The 22,479-nt window shown below is 45.0% G+C and overlaps 1 protein-coding gene across 1 annotated transcript; it reads left to right on the forward strand.

The window, feature by feature from the left end:
• Positions 1–34: 34 nt before the first annotated feature.
• On the forward strand, positions 35–21,659 carry OAT (ornithine aminotransferase). Its single transcript, XM_059172904.1, has 11 exons — positions 35–140; positions 5,670–5,756; positions 7,128–7,352; positions 10,128–10,352; positions 10,458–10,553; positions 14,357–14,484; positions 15,730–15,852; positions 16,479–16,607; positions 17,561–17,674; positions 18,998–19,142; positions 20,657–21,659. The coding sequence occupies exons 3-11, from the start codon at positions 7,154–7,156 to the stop codon at positions 20,815–20,817; spliced, it is 1,320 nt and encodes a 439-aa protein (XP_059028887.1). The 5' UTR covers positions 35–140; positions 5,670–5,756; positions 7,128–7,153; the 3' UTR covers positions 20,818–21,659.
• Positions 21,660–22,479: the final 820 nt, after the last annotated feature.

The raw sequence follows: 22,479 nt of genomic DNA on the forward strand, positions 1-22,479 counted from the left end.
CCTCCGCCGCCAGCCAATGGATGGCGAGGGCGCCCCGGGGGCGGGGCGGAAGCCGAGTCTTAGGCTCTGTGACGCGCCGCCGTCGCGCTGCTGTGCTGGGGACGACGCGTGTCCCGGGCGGCTTTCGGAGGCCCAGCCAGGTATCCGCGCTAGCGGAGGGGCCGCGGCTGGAGCCGGGACCGGGGTGTCCTGGCCGGCGGCCGGCGGGGCGGCCGACGCGGGCGGCTGCAGTCCCGGGTCGGGGGTCCGGGGGTGGGGGAACGGGCTGAGGGGGCGCGCTGGGCCTCGACCGGGGGGCAGGCTCCGCCTCTGCGGCCGTTTTAGGTGGCGGGCGGCGGGCACCGCGGGGCAGAGGCAGCGGGCGGGCGCGCAGCCTCGGCGGGCGGGGACGCGGCGCATCCCGGCCGGGAGCGGCGGGCGGGCGAAGGAGGCAGGAGGCTGAGAGACGCTGAGGATGTGGCACCTCCGCCTGCCAGGGCAGGCGGAGCCGGGCCGGCCCTTGGCCCTCGGCCCTGGGCCCTCGGCCCTCGGCCCTCCCGGCCCGCAGCCCCCCAGCGCCTTGGCTGCGCGCCTTCGGGTTTGGGAGAAGGTGTTGGGCGCCGGCGCGTGGGGAGGAGGCTCCGGGCACTGCGGGCACCTCGGGGACCCTGGGTTCCCGAGGTCTACCGGAAGGCTGCATTCTGGATGTGGGGGAGCTGCTCAGTTAACGGGTGACTTTCGTAATGGGGTGGAGGGCCCCGATGGAGAGAGACCCTTGAAAAGGGTTCGAATCCTTCCGGGTAGCGCCTGGGCCCTGCCCCCAATCTGTTTATCTCTCCCCCGCCCCCAACATCTTTTTTCCCTCCAATCTGTCCAAATAAAAAAATTACAGAAGTAGAGCCTTATCTGTAGTAACGTGCAGACTAACTGGATGGTGTCAAGGGATTGGGGCCAACAGGGTTTTGAGCATGAAGACTTCATCCTTAGGGGTCTTTGCGAGCATCAGTAAGTTCTGGTTGAAATCAGTGGGGCACTCTTTCTCAGGAACCTGTGGTCTCCACCTTTTGTAACTCTTCCTACTTGGTTTCTGTTTTACCTCTTAGGTAAATAAAGGGAGGTGATAAATTCAGGGAGGAAAGCAGGCGTGTTTGAAATGAATTGGGTTTAATAAATTACTAATCTGTAATTTTCGCAATTCTAAGTCTCTTTGGGTTTGTAAGTTTCTGTAGGTAAACTGGTTCTCTCAGTTGGAACCTGGAAGTGTTATTTATGTAAACCAATTTCTTTATCTTACCTATTTGAAATAAACAATAGACTTCTTTCATTAGAATATCTTGGTTTCATCTTCAGAGAATCTAGTTCCGGATTATGAAAAAGATGCAAGTATGAAAGTAGAGTTCCTCTTTTTTAAAGATTTTATTTATTAGAGAGAGAGGAGAAATAGTAAGAGACTACCTGGGGCGGGGGTCGGGGGTTGTGGTGGTGGAAGGGAGAAGCAGGCTTCCTGCTGAGCAAGGAGTCAGGGGCCAGGCCTCCTGGGATCATGGACCTGAGCCCAATACAGATCCTTAACGACTGAGCCATCCAGGCGCCCCTTGTTATTGTTTTTTTTAAATGAACCATTTAAAAAATGTAAATTCCAGTGTAGTTAAAATAGTGTTATATTAATTCCAGGTGTACAATGTGGTGATCCAACAGTTGCATATATTAGCACTCAAGAGAAAAATCTTTTTTTTAAAAGAAGATTTTATTTATTTGAGGAAGTTGTGGGGGGAGAGGGTCCGAGCTAGAAGCAGACTCCCTGCTGAGCAGAGAGCCTGATGCTGGGCTCCATCCAAGGACCTTGGGATCATGACCAGAGCTGAAGGCAGATGGCCAAACGAGTGAGCCTACCACATGCCCAATAAATGTACTTAAAAAAATTTTTTTTGTTATTTATGCCAGAGGAAGAGAGAGGGAACACGAGCGTGAGCAGTTGGGGGTGGGGAGAGGGGGAGGGGGAAGGGGAGGTGGGACACTGCTGAGCAGGGAGCCCAAGCTGGGATGAGGTGAGGTTCGATCCCAGGACGCTGAGATCATGACCCCACTGAAGGCAGCTACTTAACCAGCTGGGCCACCAGGTACCCCTGAATCTCATATATTTTTATTTTATTTTTTTAAAGACTTTATTTATTTGACAGACAGATCACAGGAGGCAGAGAGGCAATGAGAGGAAGGAAGCAGGCTCCCTGCTGAGCAGAGAGTCTGACGTGGGGCTTGATCCCAGGACCCTGGAATCATGACCCGAGCCGAAGGCGGAGGCTTTGACCCACTGAGCCACCCAGGCGCCCCTCATATATTTTAAAATAGAGAAATTGGGGCATCTGCATGGCTCAGTCAGTTAGGCAGCTCTTGACCTGTAGGTGGTTGAGTTCAAGCCCCCGTGAGCTCTGCGCTGGGCGTGGAGCCCACTTAAAAAAAAAGTAAAATAGGAATGGACTAGATTTTGGAGGTGTGTGGAGGGTGTTGTCTGGCAGAGCCAGTCCTTTTTCAATAGTAATGGTTAAGATGTTTGTGCCAATGACGCACTTGAGTTGAATTTTAGCCAGATTACGTACAAAAAAACCCCAAACCAACAAATTTTTCTTGGCAGAACTTAAAAAAAAAAAACCTGTATTTGTGAATGGTTACCTCAAGAAAAGTAAATATATGACCAATATAGGAAAGCCAAATTACAAGTGGAATATTTTAAGTGGCTTTTATAAAAAGTTTTTAAAAAGGGCACCTGGGTGGCTCAGTGGGTTAAGCAACTGTCTTCGGCTCAGGTCATGATCCTAGAGTCCCAGGATCAAGTCTCACATGAGGTCCTCTGCTCGGGGAGCCGGCTTCTCCCTCTGCCCCCTCACCCCTTTCATGCTCGCTCTCTCTCTCAAATAAATAAAATCTTAAAAAAATTTTTTTTATTTATTTGACAGAGAGAGAGAGAGAGATCACAAGGAGGCAGAGAGGGAGGAAGAGGGAGAGGGAAGCAGGCTCCCTGAGGAGCAGAGAGCCCTATGTGGGGCTTGATCCCCAGGCTCATGACCTGAGCCAAAGCCAGAGGCTTAACCCACTGAGCTACCCAGGTGCCCCTTTAAGTGGCTTGATGAGCTTTGCTGAACAACTTCTGGTTTTTCTTTTAGAGATATTTAAAAAAAATAGTATTTCGTAGTGCATGCTAAATTAGATGAATTTTCAAAATGCAGCTGTTTATCGACATTCTGTTTTAGGTATGTTTTCATGGAGACAAGATAGACTAGATAGATGGGAGTAAAATAGCTTGAAGAAGGGCTTTGTGAATTATGTAGGTTACTGAAAACAATGTCAAAATTTTCTGTCAGTAGCAGTTTGCTGCCCTCCCCTGTGCGAACAGCCCCCCCTCCCCCCGCCCCCAGTTTGGGCCTTGGTTAACCACATGACAACAGCCTGGACTGGTCAGGCTACACATACTATTTTGACTCTTGAAGGCCATTAAATTTAATGAAATGAGCTTTTTAAAAATAAGTTTTTATTTAAATTCCAGTTAGTTAATGTACAGTGTACTTAAAAAATTTTTTTTAAAGATTTAATTTATTTGAGAGAGAGGAGCCACAGAGGGACAGGGAGAAGCAGGCTCCCTGTTGAGCAGGGAGCCCAAAGTGGGGCTTGATCCCAGGACCCTGAGATCATGACCTGAGCCAGGGGCAGATGCCCAACCAACTGAACTACCCAAGTGCCCCAGAAGGTTCTTTAGAAGTATTTGTACAGATTCTGGTTACATCATCACATACCTACTGCAGGACTTTTCCCAGTTGAATATCCAGAGTTCATTTTAAAAGCCTTAAGAATGAGTATGGTAATGTTTGAATGTTACTGTTTTATCAGTAAGTTGTTATTTTTTCAGTAAGACTGAACTTCACAGATAAATGGATATTTTATCTCAATTCTGTTGCAAATTAGCTGAGCAAATAACTTCTTGTATAAGATGAAGACCATTGGGGCGCCTGGGTGGCTCTGATTTCAGCTCAGGTCATGATCCCAGTGTCCTGGGATTGAGCCCCACATCCAGCTCTCTACTCAGCGGGAAGCCTGCTTCCTCCTCTTTCTCTGCCTGCTTGTGATCTGTCAAATAAATAAAATCTTAGAAAAAAAAAAATGAAAGATGAAGACTGTTGAATTTAGATAATTTCAAAAATTCCTCTCACTTGCGATACTGCTCTCTGCTCAGCAGGGAGCCTGCGCCCCCCCCCCCCCCCCCCGCCTACTTGTGATTTCTCTGTCAAATAAATACATAAGATCTGAAACAAAAAACAAACAAAAAAAAGCCATGCCAGTTAGGGGGCACCTGGCTGGCTCAGTTGGTAGAGCATGTGATGCTTGATTTGGGGTTTGAGTTTAAGCCCCACATTTGGAGTTGAGCTTAAAAAAATGCTAAATAAGAGGGTATTTAGGTTTTTTTTTTAGTACGTAAGTTCATTTCATAGTGCATCTCTGCAAGCTTCTAGTCACAAAGCTGCAGACCTTAATAGCAAAATCATTACGGAGAGTAGTTTTTATTTTAGAATTGGACCCCGTCTCATACAAATAAACTTCTAGACCTACTTGCTGTAATCCAGGTTGTACTTCCTAGGGGAAATGACTTCTGCCTTTCTTTTAACCACAGACTGTTTTCTCATAGCTTCTCAAACACTTCCTTTCCCCTTAGTTTTGTTTTGTATGTTGCCTAAGCTTTTTCTCTATCGAATGTGACAACCTAGGCAGACATTCAGCTTCACTTGTAACAACTCTTTCTGATTATAAATGTGGGAAATACAGAATAGTAGAAAGATAATAACTGAACATTTTTGTGCCTTCTCAGGTAGTTTTTTCATTATGTGACTTTTTTATAATCTTGAACATATCGTATATATTTTTTCACTTAACCACATCCAAAAACACTTCTCCGTGTTGTTATACTACAGTGATTTTAAATGACAACATGCTGTTATGTATGCGATTATGTCTATCCATTCTCCTGTTGATGAACATCTTTTATGCATGAATGTTTCTCTGCATTCCTGAGTATTTATGATAGGATTTTAGGAGTGAAGTTACTGGTCTAAGAGTACACACCCTTCAGAGGCTGTGATAATGGCTATAGTTATTTTCTTTTTAAAAATATTTTGTTTATTTGAGAGAGAAAGAGCACAAGCAGGGGGCGTGGCAGAGGAGGAAGAATCAGGCTCCCTGCTAAGCAGGGAGCCCCATTTGGGACTCAATGTGGGGCTCCATCTCAGGACCCTTGGATCGTGACCTGTGCTGAAGGCAGACACTTAACTGACTGAGCCACCCAGGCACCCCTGTAGTTCTTTTCAAAAGGGGTTTTAGTTCAGAGTACCATGAAGGAATGCTATGTTTTATTGCTAATTTGATCAAGGCAGAAATTGTGTTAATTTTTTAGTTGGTCAAATAGAACATTAATTCTTACTGCGTTCAGAGCATAAAAGGCCAAGAAATAGGTTTTAGACTTCACAGTAGTATTTTAGGGAAGTTCTGTATCATTTTGTATAGCTAGACCTTGCATTTTACTAGCCACTGTCCCATGTCTACTAGTTCCTATATAAGATTCCTCTCCCAGATAAAACCTGGTGAGAGCTAGGGACTTTCTCCTTAGGAGAAAAAACTTATGCGAATGATTCTGCATTTTATTTCAGGAGTTATTGGACCCTCTGAACACCATCCCTGGAACTCAGATTAAAAATCTGTCTTCTCATCTGAACCGTGGGAAGAAAGGATAGTCGGTGAGTCTGGGCAAACGGAGTGCTGGATTTTGTTTAGTAACTGTGAATTCCTGAACATACTGGATTTACCACATTGTGCCAAGCTGAAAGGGAAGTAAGCCAAGCTCCAAGTATTAAGTTTTTGCTAATTTGGCAGCTCACATTGAGTGCTAGGAGGTTGTGTGATTTGGCTTGTCATTCAGAGAACTCTGTCTAAACATGACTTAAGTAGTCTTTTTAAAAAATAGGTATAGACAAAAAATAAGAAAAAATATAGACATAGTTAAGTGTGCTTAGTGTGTGGCAACTTTAAAAAAATTATTTATTTATTAATTTCAGAGAGAGAGAGAGAGAGAGAGAGAGAGCCCCTACCTCCCTTTGCGTGAGGGGGTAGGAGCAGAGGGGGAGGGAGAGGAACAAGCTGACTTGTGCTGAGCGAGGAGCCCCGCCCCTAAGATCATGACCTGTTTGGAAACCAAGAGTCCAAAGCTTAACCAACTGAGCCACCCAGGGGCCCCCTGGCAACTTGTAAGATTTTATTTTTTTATTAGGCAGAGGGAAAGAGTGCACTAGCAGCGGGAAGGGGGGGCAATGGGAGGAGGAGAAGCAGGCTCCCCACTGAGCAGGGAGCCCAGTGTGGGGCTGATTCTGCCTCCTTCCCTGATTTGATCTGTATGCTGGGGGGGGGGGGGGTCTGCCCATCTGAACGGATCCTGCCCCACAGTAGTCCCTTTATAACAGCTGCTCAGTCCACAAGATCAGGTACCACCTCTCCAGCTCCTCTGCTGTGCAACCTTGCCTGAGTCCCCAGGGTGAGTTCCTTGGCCTTGATGTACTCTCAGCACCGATGGCTTAAAAAAAAGTATGTGTGCTTAATAAAGAACTCTCGAAGGGCGCCTGGGTGGCTCAGTGGGTTAAAGCCTCTGCCTTCGGCTCAGGTCATCATCTCAGGGTTCTGGGATCGAGTCCCACATCGGGCTCTCTGCTAGCGGGCATCCTGCTTCCTCCTCTTTCTCTGCCTGCCTCTCTGCCTGCTTGTGATCTCTGTCACAAAAAAGAAAAAGAAAAACCTCTCGAGTGTTACAGAAGAATGCGACAGTCAAAGCCTCTGACCTCCCATCCATAGTTTTTCTTGGTTTTCTTACCTATTATCCTGGCCTCCTTACTTCTAGTACTTCGTGCACATCCTGCTGTAGTCCTTATCAGGTTTGAGTCTAAACATGTCCACGTTTATTTCCCTTAAGCTTCCCATCACAAGGACTGGGTCTTTGTTCTCCCTTGTTTTCTTGATTCTTTGGAGGACTTCAGTAAATACTCAACACGTGATGGGCTGACAGACACGGACTTTGGGAAGACTCTTACTTTCACTGCCTTCTCTCCTTTTTTGAACAGGTGGGTGCTTCTACTTGAAGGGCACGATGTTTTCCAGACTAGCTCATCTGCAGACCATCGCTGTGCTTCGTCGTGGAGTTCATTCCTCAGTGGCTTCTGCTACATCTGTTGCGACTAAAAGGACAATCCAAGGTCCTCCATCTTCTGATTACATCTTTGAGCGAGAGTCCAAGTATGGGGCACACAACTACCACCCTTTACCTGTAGCCCTGGAGAGAGGAAAAGGTACATTTTGAATTAATCCAATGCCCCTTCTCCCTTTTGCTTGAAACTTTTTATAAAAATTGCTTTTAAATTTTTTCAGTGTACATTTGCTAGATGCATTTCTATGTGGCAGATATGGTTAATTCAACATTTAATGAGTGTCTAGTGCTTGCTGTCTTAGGTACTTGTGGGGAATACAGAGGTGAACTCCTTCAGTCTTCGTCATGATGGACATTGCCAGGAAGGAATGTAAGATCCTTAAGGAAAGTTGGCTGGTGAGGTAGTGACTGCCAGCCTTCTTCACTGCAGAGATACTGTTTTGCCCTTTCGAATATCTTGTGGGGACATGATTTGAGATTCTGCAAACTTTTACTCACACTTTTAGCATCCATTAATTATTCTCTACCTGAAAATGATTACTGATATTTGCCAAGTGGTGATTTAATGCACATTTTGAAATAACAGCCTTAACCTAATAAAACCAAAGTTTATTACTTAGCTTTGGGCCAGAAGATGATATATAAGAGTATTACACATCTTTATCATTTGCTGTATTTATTTAGGACCACCACTGTAATCTAGATTTTGAACAGCTGAAAATCTAGACTTCTATAATACAAATTTGGGAACTGTTAGTAAAAATATTGTACTAGGGCACCTGGGTGGCTCATTGGGTTAAGCCTCTGCCTTCGGCTTAGATCATGATCCTAGGACCCTGGGATCGAGCCCCGCATCGGCTCTCTACCCAGCGGGGAGCCTGCTTCCCCCTCTCTCTCTGCCTGCCTCTCTGCCTACTCTTGATCTCTCTGTGTCAAATAAATAAATAAAATTAAAAAAAAAATGTTAATTGTACTAGCAGAGTGCCTGGGGTCAAGACCTGGTTCTGTATGTGCCAGCTTGGGCTGATTCTAAATCCAAGCATCTCTTTCCATATCTTTGTACTGTAGGATGGTCACACTTTTAGGTTTTTTTTTGTTTTGTTTTGTTTTTTCAATAGGTTTTCTTTGATGAGATAAGGCTCAGCAGCACCTAAGACAGTATGTAAAATACATGGTAAAAGTTAGCTGGTAAGCTGCCCAATATATTTTTAAAGGCATTTTTTTTTTTAAGATTTTATTTATTTATTTGACAGACAGAGATCACAAGTAGGCGGAGAGGCAGGCAGAGAGAGAGAGGAGGAAGCAGGCTCCCTGCTGAGCAGAGAGCCCGATGTGGGGCTCGATCCCAGGACCCTGAGATCATGACCTGAGCTGAAGGCAGCAGCTTAACCCACTGAGCCATCCAGGCGCCCCCAGCTGCCCAATATATTTTAATATCTATAGTCAACTTAAAAATTTTTTTTAAAGCATACATAACTTAAAATTTACCATTTTAATCATTCAATTCAGCACCATTAAGTACATATACAGTACCATAGAGCTATCTCCTCTAGCTAGTCCTGAGACTTTATTACCCCCAAAGGACTCCTTACACCCATTAAACAGTCACTCTGCAGTCTCCCATCTCCCTAGAACCTGGCAGCTGCTGACCTTGACTCCGTCTGTGGATTTGCCTGTCCTGGATGGCGGAACGGCCGCAGCATGTGGGCTTCTGTGTCTGCCTTCTCTGACTTAGTGTGACATTTTCAAGGCGGCCGTGTTGGGGCGTGTGGTGGTAGTCCGTTGCTGCTTACGGTTGAATAATCCTTCCTCACGCGGGTAGACTGTGTGTCGTTCATCCATTCGTCAGCTCATGGACATTTGGGTTGTTTCCAACTCCTGACTGTTGTGAGTAGTGCTGCTCTTGAGCGTTTGTGTATGGCTTTTTGTGTGAACACCTGTCCTCCACTCTTTTGGGGTATGTACCTGGCTGTGGATGGTAACTTCCTGTGTGACTTGCTGAGGAGGTGCTGGCCATTCGCTACAGCTGCTGCGCCTTTTACAGTATACACAAGTGGTGGTTTCTCCTTGTCCTGCCAACACTTGTTCTCTTTTTTTCTTTCTTTCAACCATCCTTACGAATGTGGAAGCTATCCCTGAGGTTTTGATGTGCATTTCTATAGTGATTGAGATACTGAAGCAACTTGATTTTCATGTGCTTTTGGGTCATTTGTATGTCTTTAGAGAAATGTCCAGTCATGTTCTTTGCCCATTTTTGAATTGTGTTTGTGTGTCTTTTTTTTAAAGATTTTATTTGTTAGAGCAAGAGAGAGAGAGAGAGGGGGGACAGGAATGGGGGAGCAAGGCGGGGGCAGAACGAGAGGGAGAAGCAGACTCCCCACTGAGTAGGGAGTCCCATGCTAGGCTCGATCCTGCGACTCCAGGATCATGACCTGAGCCGAAGGCAGCCACTTAACCGAACCCATGAATTGGGTTGTTAGTTGTTGAGTTGTAAGTGTTCTGGATACTAGACCCTTAGCAGATGGGTGTGCGATTTGGAAATATATTTTCTCTTCCTCCTTCTGTTGATAGTTAAAACTAATCACGATTTTTCGGTTATGTATAACTTCTGATTTTAAATTCCAAACCCCAATTTTCTAGGAGTGAGGGTGTCACTCCAGAGTTTATAAAACTTTTCATGTTATGGTGTTCTTGTTAAATATGTAATTTCAAGCTGGGCATATAAAATAGAATTCCTTATAAATCAGATTATTTTTAACCAACCTGACTATGCTTGAGCTAAAACATGATTAGCCACAATTGTGTATTATAAAGTAAAGGTTCATGTGTGGGTATTCAGAAGGCTTGCCAACAGTCTTAATCTTTGAACTTTACGTAGCTCACTGATTTTCTAAAATGACTCTCTTTATATATTTAGGTATTTATGTATGGGATGTAGAAGGCAGAAAATACTTTGACTTCCTGAGTGCTTACAGTGCTGTCAACCAAGGGCACTGCCACCCAAAGATTGTGAACGCTTTGAAAAGTCAAGCAGACAAACTGACCTTAACATCCAGGGCTTTCTATAATAACGTGCTTGGTGAATACGAAGAGTATGTTACTAAACTTTTCAACTACCACAAAGTTCTTCCTATGAATACAGGTAAAATATTTCATTTTTACATTAAATAGCCAAGAAAACAATCGTACTACTTTTTGATAATTTAAAATGTTTTTTTTAAACTGAAAAATTTTCTCTCTTGAATAGGAGTAGAGGCTGGAGAGACGGCTTGCAAACTTGCTCGTAGGTGGGGATATACCGTTAAGGGTATTCCAAAGTACAAGGCGAAGATTATTTTTGCAGGTATGTGAAATTCAGCATTAACCTTTGTGATGTCAGCATATATCATTACTGTTTCATTATCACTGGAGTATTTCCAGTGTTTGCTCATCTGTGATACATTATTTGCTAAATGTTTCATAAAAATTGAGAGATTTTCCGGGGCTCTTTCTGCAGATTTCTACATAAATGGGTTTTTTTCCTGTTAAGTGACTTCCTATTCCTCACTCCCTAAAGTGAGTGACTATATGATTTATTTATCATCCGTTTATCAGAATTTTTTCATAGATGGTAATTAATTAGATGGTAGAGCATTTTTGGCAGGTTGTTGATTTTGTGTTGTGTTAGAGTAGGGCCATGTCCTAGGTGTGATATGGAATTTGCATCTTAGTATTTGATGTAGTATTGTATCATGTCCTCAAAAGCTGTTGGAAGAGGAGGGCTGCAGCTGCCCTGGGAATGGTTGAGAGGAAGGACGTGGATACTGATTCAGGAGACGAAGAGTTACTTCAGATGATGGAATCCTTTGCTTAAGATTTTCTCTCTCCTTCTGCCCTTCCCCTGCCTTGCTAGTATTTCCTCTTCCCCACCCTACCCCTTATTGGCATTTTATTTGTTTATTTAAATTTTCCTTTTAATTTTTGATGTACCAAAATGTGTGTGTAATTAATGTGGACAACTTGCTGAGCTCAGAGATGGGTGTTCACCCATGAAACCACCGTCTCAGTCTATGCCGCTACCCTTTATACCACCTCCAGAAGCTTCCTTTTGCCCTCTTACTTGTTATAACTAGTACTTTTTACTCATTTTTTTTTAATTGAAGTATAATCACCATACAGTGTCCTGTTAGTTGGGGGTGTATAATGTGGTGATGGAGCAGTTCTGTGCGTTCCTCAGTGCACCTTGTGCTGAGTGTGCCCTTGAGGCCCTCGATTTCATCCGTGCCCCCCGCCCTTTCTCTCTGGAACCACTGGTCTCTCCTCTGTGTGATGTAATCTGACCCTTGGAATCTTTATAATGGTGTTCAGTTGAAAGGTTCTGACTTTTTTTGTAAAGTTCTGATTTTCATTTTTAAAAAAATAAAGTGCGGGGGGCACCTGGCTGGCTCAGTTGGTTCAGCCTCTGCCTTCGGCTCTGGTCATTGTCCCAGGGTCCTGGGATCGAAGCCCTCAGCGAGGAGTCTGCTTCTCCCTCTGCCTCTGCCCCTTCTTCTCATACACACTCTCCCTCTCAAATAAATAAAACTTTTATTTTTATTGTTTTATTTACATATATATTTTTAAAGATTTTATTTATTTATTTGACAGAGAGAGATCACAGTAGGAGAGAGGAAGGGAAGAGATCACAGAGAGAGAGGAAGGGAAGCAGGCCCCCTGCTGAGCAGAGAGCCCGATGTGGGACTCGATCCCAGGACGCTGAGATCATGACCTGAGCCGAAGGCAGCGGCTTAACCCACTGAGCCACCCAGGCATCCCTATTTACATATTTTTAAAATTTATTTGACAGAGATCACAAGTAGGCAGAGAGGCAGGCAGAGGGGGGGCGGGAAGCAGGCTCCCCACTGAGCAGAGAGCCTGATGCAGGGCTTGATTCCAGGACCCCGAGATCATGACCTGAGTCAAAGGCAGACGCTTAAGGATTGAGCCACCCAGGCGCCCCAGCATAACTGTTTCTTGCAAACAACAGTGGCATTTCTGGTCAATGTCATTCTTATAGACTGTATTAGTCTCTTAAATATTAGCAAAAGGTACAAAGGTGTTTTCTCCTGAGTACTGAAGCAGTTGGTGAGTCAGTGGGGTAGAGACAGAAAGGCCGTTCCCAACTGAAATTGCCTTACACCTACAGAGTAAGCCACAGAGGAGGCTGCTGGGCCTACGCGGAGGAGAGCACCTGGTCTGATGGGGGCAGTTGCTTTTCTTTTTCTCTTCTCTTCTCTTCTCTTCTCTTCTCTTCTCTTCTCTTTCTTTCTTTGGAGGGAGTACTCCAGAGGCAGTGGGAAGGGCAGAGGGAGTGAGAAAATCTTAAGCAGGCTTCAGGCCCAGTTAAGAGCCCATCGTGGGGCTCATTTCTACAGCCCCAAGATCATAACCTGAGCCAAAATCATAAAATCACTGAACTGAGCCACCCAGGCGCCCCTGGTGCCTTTTCTCGCAAACAAGCGTGGTCCTATCAGTGTGCTGTGACTGGTGGACAAGGAGAGTGGGGGTCCGTCATAGGAGAGAGATCCTTTGCAAGAGTGATGGTTAGGGATGCTTTATGCCAAAATACAGTAATTCAGTACTGGGTTAACTGAGTTGGTGCTGGTAGAGGTGGTAGAAAGCTATTAAAAAAAAAAAAAAAAAAAGTAGGGGAGCCCCCAAGCCTCTCTGTTGTTATTCTACATTGTTTCTTCCCTTGCTTGAATGTAACCCATTTGAAATTACCTTATGCATTTGCTTTACTCTGATTCAGGTTATGGTGTTTCTTTTCTCTGGCATTTAAGCAAGCTCCATGATGACCCCTTTTATCCCCAACACTGAGAACAATGCCTAACCTACATAGTAGGGCCTTAAACTTATTAATGAAATAAATTAATGGATAAAAAGATGTTCCTGAACAAAGAACAGTATCAGTCATTTGGTGCATTATAATACCAAGGAAGGCAAAATTGAATGTTTAGATTGCCTGAGGGTGTTTCAGAAGATGAAATTTTAAGTTCATTCTTTAGTGTTGGGTGTTTGAAAGGATAATACTAATTCTCCCACAAAGGGTATTCTTTTTCTTTTATTACTATTATAAATGCACCGTGTCTCAGTTGTTAGGGTTTGAGATTACTGAAAGAAAAGACAAGTGTTGGGGCGCCTGAGTAGCTCAGTCGTTAGGCATTCACCTTCGGCTCAGCTCATGATCCCAGCCTTCTAGGATCGAGCCCTGCATCGGGCTCCCTGCTCATTGGGAAGCCTGCTTCTCCCTCTCCCACTCCGCTTGCTTGTGTTCCATCTCTGCTATCTCTCTCTGTCAAATAAATAAATGAAATCTTAAAAAAAAACAAAAAAACAAGTGTTTATCCTCTGGGGCTGTGTATTACAGTCGTAGGTTCAGTAGAGGAGTGCCTAAAGTAGCCATGGCAAGGGCAGGCCTTGGTGGTTGTGTGAGCCATGATGTTTGATATCAGGGTTTTTTTCCTTTTTTCTTCTTTCCCTAATATCTGGTTTTATTTTAACAAGTGAAAGCTCACTGGAAGCTCTATAAGGCAGACCCACATTTTTATTTTATTTTTTATTTTTAAAAAAGATTTTATTCATTTATATGACAGAGAGAGATCACAAGTAGGCAGAGGTGGAAGCAGGCTCCCTGCTGAGCAGAGAGCCTGATGCGGGGCTCGATCCCAGGACCCTGGGATCGAGCCCATTACCCTGAGATTATGACCTGAGCTGAAGGCAGAGGCTTATTAACCCACTGAGCCACCCAGGCGCCCCGCAAACTTGCATTTTTTTTTTTTTTTATTTTTTTTTATTTTTTTTTATTTTTTTTTATTTTTATTTTTTTTTAAAAGATTTTATTTATTTATTTGACAGAGAGAGATCACAGGTAGGTAGAGAGGCTGGCAGAGAGAGAGAGAGGGAAGCAGGCTCCCTGCTGAGCAGAGAGCCCGATGTGGGACTCGATCCCAGGACTCTGAGATCATGACCTGAGCTGAAGGCAGCGGCTTAACCCACTGAGCCACCCAGGCGCCCCAAACTTGCATTTTTAAAAAAAATCAAACTTACTAAGGTAGTTTTTGGGGACAGTGCTTATTAAATCTGGGGGTTTGTTTAAAGTAATGTCTGTTTATTTTTCCTTTTCAGCTGGAAACTTCTGGGGGAGAACTTTGTCTGCTATCTCCAGTTCCACAGACCCAAGCAGTTATGATGGTTTTGGACCATTTATGCCCGGTTTTGAAATCATTCCATATAATGATCTGCCCGCTCTTGAGGTATCACACTTAGCGCCACAGTGCTTTAGCTTAGAGTAAATGTAAATGAAATTTATTGAATGTATGGATTGAAAATAGATGTGGGACTGTAATGAATGTCTGTCTAATGTAAGTTGGGCCAAGATTTCAGACTGGTCTCTGGAATGGCCAGTTAGTTTCCAGCACGGGGAGGTCAGGTACTATGGTCTAATCCTGAGAACCAGCTACTTTCCCTCCGTGTCCTGCATAAGTGATTTGGATAGTGTATGTTTAATTACTTTATTAGATAAAATTACTCAGTTTTCAGCTAGCCTTTTAAAATTATGAGTGGAGGACTTCTAAAATAAAAAGAGTCAGAAAATGTCTTTTAAAAGCTATGTTTTTGGGGTGCTTGGATGGCTCAGTTGGTTAGGCATCTGCCTTCGGCTCAGGTCATGATCCTGGGGTCCTGGGATAGAACATCCGGTTCTCTGCTCAGTGGGGAGCCTGCTTCTCCCTCTCCGTCTGCCTGCCGCTCTGCCTACTTGTGCGTGCACGCTCTCTCTCTCTCTCTCTCTCTGTCAAGTAAATAAAATCTTAAAAAAAGAAAAAGAAAGAGGTGCCTGGGTAGCTCAGTTGGTTAAGCGGCTGCCTTTGGTTCAGGTCATGATCCCAGGGTCCTGGGATCAAACCCCGCATCGGGCTCCTTGCTTGGCAGAGAGCCTGCTTCTTCTCCTTCTGCCTGCCTTTCTGCCTACTTGTGCTCTCTCTCTATGTCTGTGTGAAATAAATAAATAAAATCTTAAAAAAAAACAAAACAAAAAAGTACAAAAATTGGATAGAGTAGATTAAAGCTCAAGTATTTGGAGCTTTTGGTAACTGAGTATAAGAAATGTTATATTTTGTGTGTGTGTGTGTGTGTGTGTTTAAGATTTATTCATCTATTCTAAGAGAGAGAGAAGAGGGAGTGTGCATGTTGGTAGGGAAGGGGGAGAGGGAAAGAGAGTCCCAAGCAGACTCTGCCTGGAGTGCAAAGCCTGATTGTGGTCTCAGTTCCAAGACCCCAGCTATGACCTGGGTCAAAATTAAGAGTCGGATGCCCAACCGCCCGTGCCACCCAGATATGTTATACTTTGACATCAGATATAAGTTAGTATGGAAACTTAATTTGCATACTTAACGTAAAAATATATGCAGTGTGTGATTTCAGATTTAAGCCATTTTTAGCCTATTTAACCAAATAGGTTTAAAAGAAAGTTACTAAAACGTATTCATATTTTTTGGTAGCGTGCTCTTCAGGATCCAAACGTTGCGGCGTTCATGGTAGAACCAATTCAGGGTGAGGCGGGCGTCGTCGTTCCGGACCCTGGCTACCTGATGGGCGTGCGAGAGCTCTGCACCCAGCACCAGGTCACCCACCTTCCGCCTGCCTACCTTGCTTAGGGCTGGGCTGCTAGGGTGGAAGCGGCGATGACATCATTTTTCCACTAGGGGGAGACTTCATTCTGAGAGCTTCAGAACTTTCTAGTATGCTCTATCAGTGGCCTGCACAGAAGCGCTCTTTTTGCTAGCTCTGGAAACCGGCCAAGCCCGGGCCCAGGCAGAGTTGCAGACTTCCCGGGCCCAAAGGTTGTTCCTTCCTCCCCTCTCCCGCATCCTGTGGTGGGAGCTTCCCCAGGCCCCTGGTTGTATCCCTCTGCTGCCTTCCTCTTCTCACCAAGCTAGTACATACTTAAGAAGTAACTGTTTAATACATGTTTGGAATAAGCAAGTGAGTTAATGTCTTCCCAGAGAGTAGTTCTATCCAAACCTTGCCGAATAGGGCAGAATGGGCCTTGGGGAGGGTGTGGACTGATACAGGAGGTAATTGTGGGTCTGCAGATTTTTATAGGATGCTGCTGAGATTATGTTGGTAATTAAAAGATTCTCATAAATCTGAGGGAATGTCAGAATGCCAGATTTGTGTGGGGAAGAGTTCACTGTTGGCCCTGGGGAAACAGAATCAGTAATGAACGTATTCTCTTGTTTCCCAACAGGTTCTGTTTATTGCCGATGAGATACAGACAGGATTGGCCAGAACTGGCAGGTGGCTGGCTGTGGATTATGAAGGCGTCAGACCTGATGTGGTTCTTCTGGGAAAGGCCCTTTCCGGTGGCCTATACCCTGTGAGTTGAAGGTTCAGCCTCTCTCTCTAGTCACTGCTCCTGTGAAGTCTGTCCTTCACAGGGCCCTGGAAAAAGTGCACTGCAAGACACCTGGAATGTGTAATAGAAATATTTCAGGGTTCCAGGGGCTTGATAGGCTTAGTTAACCTGAACGGGAGACGTGCGTGTACCTTGGAATTTGCCGTGGGGTCTGTTTTGGATGGAAAGATTTTACCCCAGAAGAACTTCTGTAGAAGTCTGTGTTTTTTCCCATTGTTTGGAGACCTAGCGTGACCAGTTGTCTACAGCCATGACTGATTCATGCAGAGATTGGGGAAAAGTAGTGTTTTGTCGTAGCTTCTTCATTGGGTTTATTGTTCAGACCAGTCACTGGTACTGGATGGCCTGTAAAGTCTCTGAATGTAGCGTATGACATGGTTTTTTAGGCAATTCAACCAGGCGTTTCACTTTGCAAGTGAAAAGAATTCTTAAATTCTGTCATTGCAGAAAGTGCTTTCCTCTTGGTTCTGAAATGCTCTGGTTCGGAGCCATCGAAGTGTGCCTGACGAGCTCACACCGGGCCTGGGGTGTCACCAGTTAGTCCCCGGTTAACTTCAGAGAAAGATGTGTAGCCCTTGTTTGTGGAAGCTTCATGTCACATTTTTTTTTTTTTTTAAGGATTTTATTAATTTATTTGACAGAGGGACACAGCAAGAGAGGGAACATAAACAGGGCGGGTGGGAGAGGGGGAAGCAGGCTTCCTGCTGAGTGGGGAGCCCGATGCGAGGCTCGATCCCAGGGTTCTGGGATCATGACCTGCCCTGAAGGTAGATGCTGAATGACTGAGTCACCCAGGCGCCCTTCATGGCACATTTAAAACCAGCTTCATAAGTACTTGTGTTCCCGGCGTGCTGAGAGTGGGAACGGTTAGTCTGGGAAGTGACTCAGTTGGTCCTGAATTCTCTGTCTTGCAGGTGTCGGCAGTGTTGTGTGACGATGAAGTGATGCTGACCATTAAGCCGGGGGAGCACGGCTCCACGTACGGAGGGAACCCGCTGGGCTGCCGAGTGGCCATCGCAGCCCTGGAGGTAATGGCCGCTTCAGACCATTTGTCTGGTGTGCATTTGTCTGGGTTGTGTCGATGTGACTTTTAAGTTTGAGCCCGTGGACGTACTGAGAAATGTAACAGGATTGCCAGGAATCAGAGAACACCAGTCCAGAGGAGGGACTCCAGGGGCGCGGCATTCTCAAAAAGTGATTCAACCTTGGTCTAGCGGATGGGAATCTTTGGGGTCTTCCGATTTGCAGTCACTTGGGGCTTTCGTCCTGGAGGCCTTGGGTAGTTCTCGGAGCTTTCATTCTGTGACCAGACCTGGCCTGGGGGCTATTTTTTTTTTTTTTTTTTTAAGATTTTTAAATTTTATTTTGAGAGAAAGCGAGAAAGAACACACAGAGGCAGAGAGAGAAGGAGACTCCTGCTCAGCAGGGAGGCCAGCATGGGGCTGGATCCCAGGGCCCTGGGGTCATGACCTGAGCGGCTTAACTGACTGAGCAGCGGCTTAACTGACTGAGCCACCCAGGCGCCCCCCCCCCCCCCCCCCCCGCCTTCCCCGACTTTTTTTTAAAGTGTAGATTTGAACACTTTTAGACTTATTTCTTAGGAACCTACCACAAGGCACAAAATTATGTGATGTCCAAGGAAGGGCTTTTTAGAGGGAAAAAAGTAAAGGAAACTATTGTAGTTTAAAAATTAAAGTATATTCAATCCATTGATTTATTCAACTAATAAGATATCACTTGCATTAAACAAATTTTAACTCTTATTTTGCTGTGAAATCAGATTGATGATGGATTTGTGACTAAAGCAAGGTTCTGTTTGAGCTTTGTATGTTTAATTAGAAACTAAACTGGTTGGGCCACCTGGTGGCCCAAGCATCTGATTCTTGGTCTCAGGTCTTCATCTCCAGGTCGTGAGTTCAAGCCCCATGCTGGGCTCCACACTGGATGCGGAGTGTACTTAAAAAAAGAAAAATGAAGCTGATATACTGGCTTTGGAAAGCAGGAATAAAAGTTCAGGGGCATCAGGGTGGCTCAGTCATTAAGCATCTGCTTTTGGCTCTGGTCATGATCCTGGGGTTCTGGGATCGAGTCCCACATCGGGCTCTTCTGCTCTGTGGGAACCTTGCTTCTCCCTCTTCCACAACGCCTGCCTGTGTTCCCTCTTTCTCTCTCGCGTGCTCTCTCTCTCTTTGTCAAAAAAGTGAATAAAATCTTAAGAAAAAAAAAAGTGCAGTGACTCTGGTCTTTATCTGGTGGTGTTCTTTTGCTTATTGTTCACGCTCCCTTCCCTTCCAAAGAACAGCCTGAAACAGGACAATATTAGCATTTATGTAATTTTTCTTTCATCACAGGTTTTAGAAGAAGAAAACCTTGCCGAAAATGCACAAAAAATGGGTAATATCCTGAGGAATGAGCTCATGAAGCTGCCGTCTGACATTGTCACTGCCGTCAGGGGGAAAGGATTGCTAAATGCTATCGTTATTCGAGAAACCAAAGGTACGGGCACAAACTTATTTACTCCAGATGTTATTTTTATGTTTTCTCTGGTTATTGGGTTCCCCTGTCGAAATTGTTGACTAGGTCTGTTGGGCAGAGTCTCATCTGACTTCTGTTAATGGTCTTTGGAAATGGAGCCCTTTCCTCCAGGTAGGACGTACGTACTTTGTGACGTCACTTGTTACTCTGCCTTGAGTTAGTGACACAGCCCTCGGAGGCGGCCTGTTACCTGCTGGTACAGCCCGCACACAGCAGTTTCTTGGGAAGCTTCCTCTTCGATGTCTTCCCCGCCTCCCTCCTGGACTTTGCACGTGGGTAAAGGTGGCAGGAGCAGCGGTCACAGTGACAAGTGCGGGCGATGGTGGTGATCAGAGACCCCCCCGCACCGCGCTTCCGGAGTGTGGGCTGTCTCAGTGCTTTTTCGGGACTAGCCCTCAAGGGCTCCCTGCCGGATTTTCCTGTGGTAACCCTTTCTTTTAAAGCAGCGATTCCGACCTTGGCAACACTTCAGAATCACCTCAGGACTTTTCATTTTTATTTTATTTTATCAAAGATTTATTTTAGAGGGTGCCTGAGTGGCTCAGTGGGTTAAAGCCTCTGCCTTCGGCTCAGGTCATGAACCCCAGGTCCTGGGATCGAGCCCCGCATTGGGCTCTCTGCTCAGCGGGGAGCCTGCTTCCCCCCCACTTCTCTCTGCCTGCCTCTCTGCCTACTTGTGATCTCTGTCTGTCAAATAATAAATAAAATCTTAAAAAAAATAAGATGTATTTTAGAGAGAGCACATGCAGCAAGTCAGAGGAGGGGCAAGGGAGAGGGCGAGGCTCTCAAGCAGACTCTGCAGGGCTCAACCCACGACCCTGACACCATGACCTGAGCCGAAAATATAACCCATTGAGCCACCCCGGTGCCTCCTGAGGAACTTTTATTTTTTGTTTATTTTTAAATTTTATTCCCCCCCCCCCCCCCGAGGAACTTTTAAAAACTTGATCCAAACCTAGCCTCTCCCCTAGAGAGTCTGATTTAATGGGTCTGGGGGCGGCCCAGGCATTGGCCGTATCCTTTCGGTGACTCGGACGCACAGCCAGGGTTGGGAATCATCGTCTGAAGTGAGCAGAGTCTCTGTTCACAAGATCAGGACGCAAATCCGTTTGAGGAGTGTATAGTGTTCGTGGGGTTTGAGTAGTGTTCATTCCCTGCCAGCTAACTTCTCTGTGTCCTGCCCAAAGTCTTTTTCGCTGGTTCCTCATGGTTAATATGACAGCCTGGTCTTTTTCATTTTTGGAAAAATGAACAGATTTGTGTCCGATCGTACCATCCAAACCTAGTTATGCACTTGCTGAAAAAGGACCTCATTTTTCAGAATAAGGACAGAGTGAGCTTGCACCTCCGGGCGTCCTTCTTCAGCAGGCCCTGGCAGTTTTCCCTCGCCGGGCGGCTCTTGCCCGTCTGTACCACGAGGGCTGCCCAAAACCCCTGTCTCTGATCAGCGCACGTGTTTGGCCATTTTTCTTTAGATTATGATGCTTGGAAGGTGTGTCTGCGGCTTCGTGATAACGGACTTCTGGCCAAGCCGACCCATGGCGACATCATCCGGTTTGCCCCTCCGCTTGTGATCAAGGAGGATGAGATCCAGGAGTCGGTGGAAATCATTAACAAGACCATCTTGTCCTTCTGAGGGGAGCGACTGTTCTCAGTGGTGCCCGTGCAGCTGGGGACGGCGGTCCCCGTGCCTCACGTGGGCATGCGCCACTCCCCAGCGTCTTCGAGGACTTTTTAAAATATGTCTTTTTTTTTCAGTTCATGCATAATAGAATGGCGTTTATAAACACAGCTGTGTAATGTGTAAGAGAATGGAAAGGCCTCTCTGATGAAGTTTCTGTGTGCGTGTATTCTTTCTGGAAGTGAAATGTACCTACTGTATATAGAGAGCCTTTTAATCAAGCCCTTCAGTATAATTTATATGTTTTTATAATTTCCATACTGATACAGATGTTTCATATTTGAAAAAGTGATATGGGGTTGTATGTGGAAGACTTGCTTAACCTTATAAAGTTAAATTATAATCATTGAATTTTAGGAAGGATTAATGGTTAAGCTTAAATAAAACACTAAGATTTAAGGAAACTTCATACTGGCCAACACCAGGGTGTAGCCCATGAATGTAATTTTTAATTAGAAATTAGTGTTTAACATTCCCAAATTATGTTTTAAGTGATAGAATTTGTAAGAAGAGTTTATTTTTTGTTTTTCTTTAAATTAAAAGTAAAGCCTCTATTTAAAGTGTCTGTTATGATGGCAGTGTCACTGATTACCTAACATTTTTAAGCTCTTTGAGAATGTTCTTTATTGTGTGTGTTTTTCTAAGAGCCTTTCAGTGTCTTTGATGATATTTAGAAAAATAGAAATTATAAAAAGAAAGTCTCTTATTATACTCCCTTTTCCCCTTTGACAATAATTGCTTTTTTCCTGTGCTTATAGTGGTATTTACCACTTTTATTAAAGTATCCTTATTATGCATGGTATTGTGCAACTTTTTTTTCCTTTTTTTATCTGAACATAGTATTTTGGAGGCTTTTCTGTGTCAGTAATTTCAAGTTTATCTCAGTCTGTAGGGACTGTCATGTGGATGTGTTATTTCATATTGGGGGACACTTGGGTTGTTTCTAGTTTTTCCTTCTTTAAACAAAGCTTGTGTCTGCTTAATGTTTATACAGTCTGTGTTTGTGGAGGTCTCTAGAGGTGGATTGCTGTGTCAAGGGAATGAACTTTTATTTATTTTTATCTATTTGTAATTTTATTTTTACTTTTAAAGATTTTTACTTTACTTATTTATTTGACAGAGAAAGAAAGCACAAGCAGGGGGAGTGGCAGGGAGAGGGGGAAGCAGACTCCCCACCGAGCAGGGAGCTTAACACGGGACTCGATCCTAGGACCCCGGGATCATCCTGAGCTGAAGGCAGACTCTTCACTGACTAAGCCACCCAGGTGCCCCTATTTTTGTGTATTTTTAATATTTTATTTCTAAGTAATCTCTACAGCCAACAAGGGGCTCAAACCTATAACCCTGAGATTGAGAGTCATGGGCTCTGCCGACAGAACAGCAGGTGTCCTGGGAATGATTTTTTCCCCCCAAAGACTTTATTTATTTATTTGACCGAGAGACAGGAAGAGAGGGAACACAAGCCGGGGGAGAGGCAGGCAGAGGGAGAGGCAGATTCCCTGCTGAGCAGGGAGCCCGATGAGGGGCTTGATCCCAAGACCCTGAGATCATGACCTGAGCCGAAGGCAGAGGCTTAACCCACTGAGCCACCCAGGCACCCCTGGCTGGGGGTTTCTG

The sequence above is a fragment of the Mustela lutreola genome, chromosome 4, assembly GCF_030435805.1.
Source record: "Mustela lutreola isolate mMusLut2 chromosome 4, mMusLut2.pri, whole genome shotgun sequence".
Classification (NCBI taxonomy): domain Eukaryota; kingdom Metazoa; phylum Chordata; class Mammalia; order Carnivora; family Mustelidae; genus Mustela; species Mustela lutreola.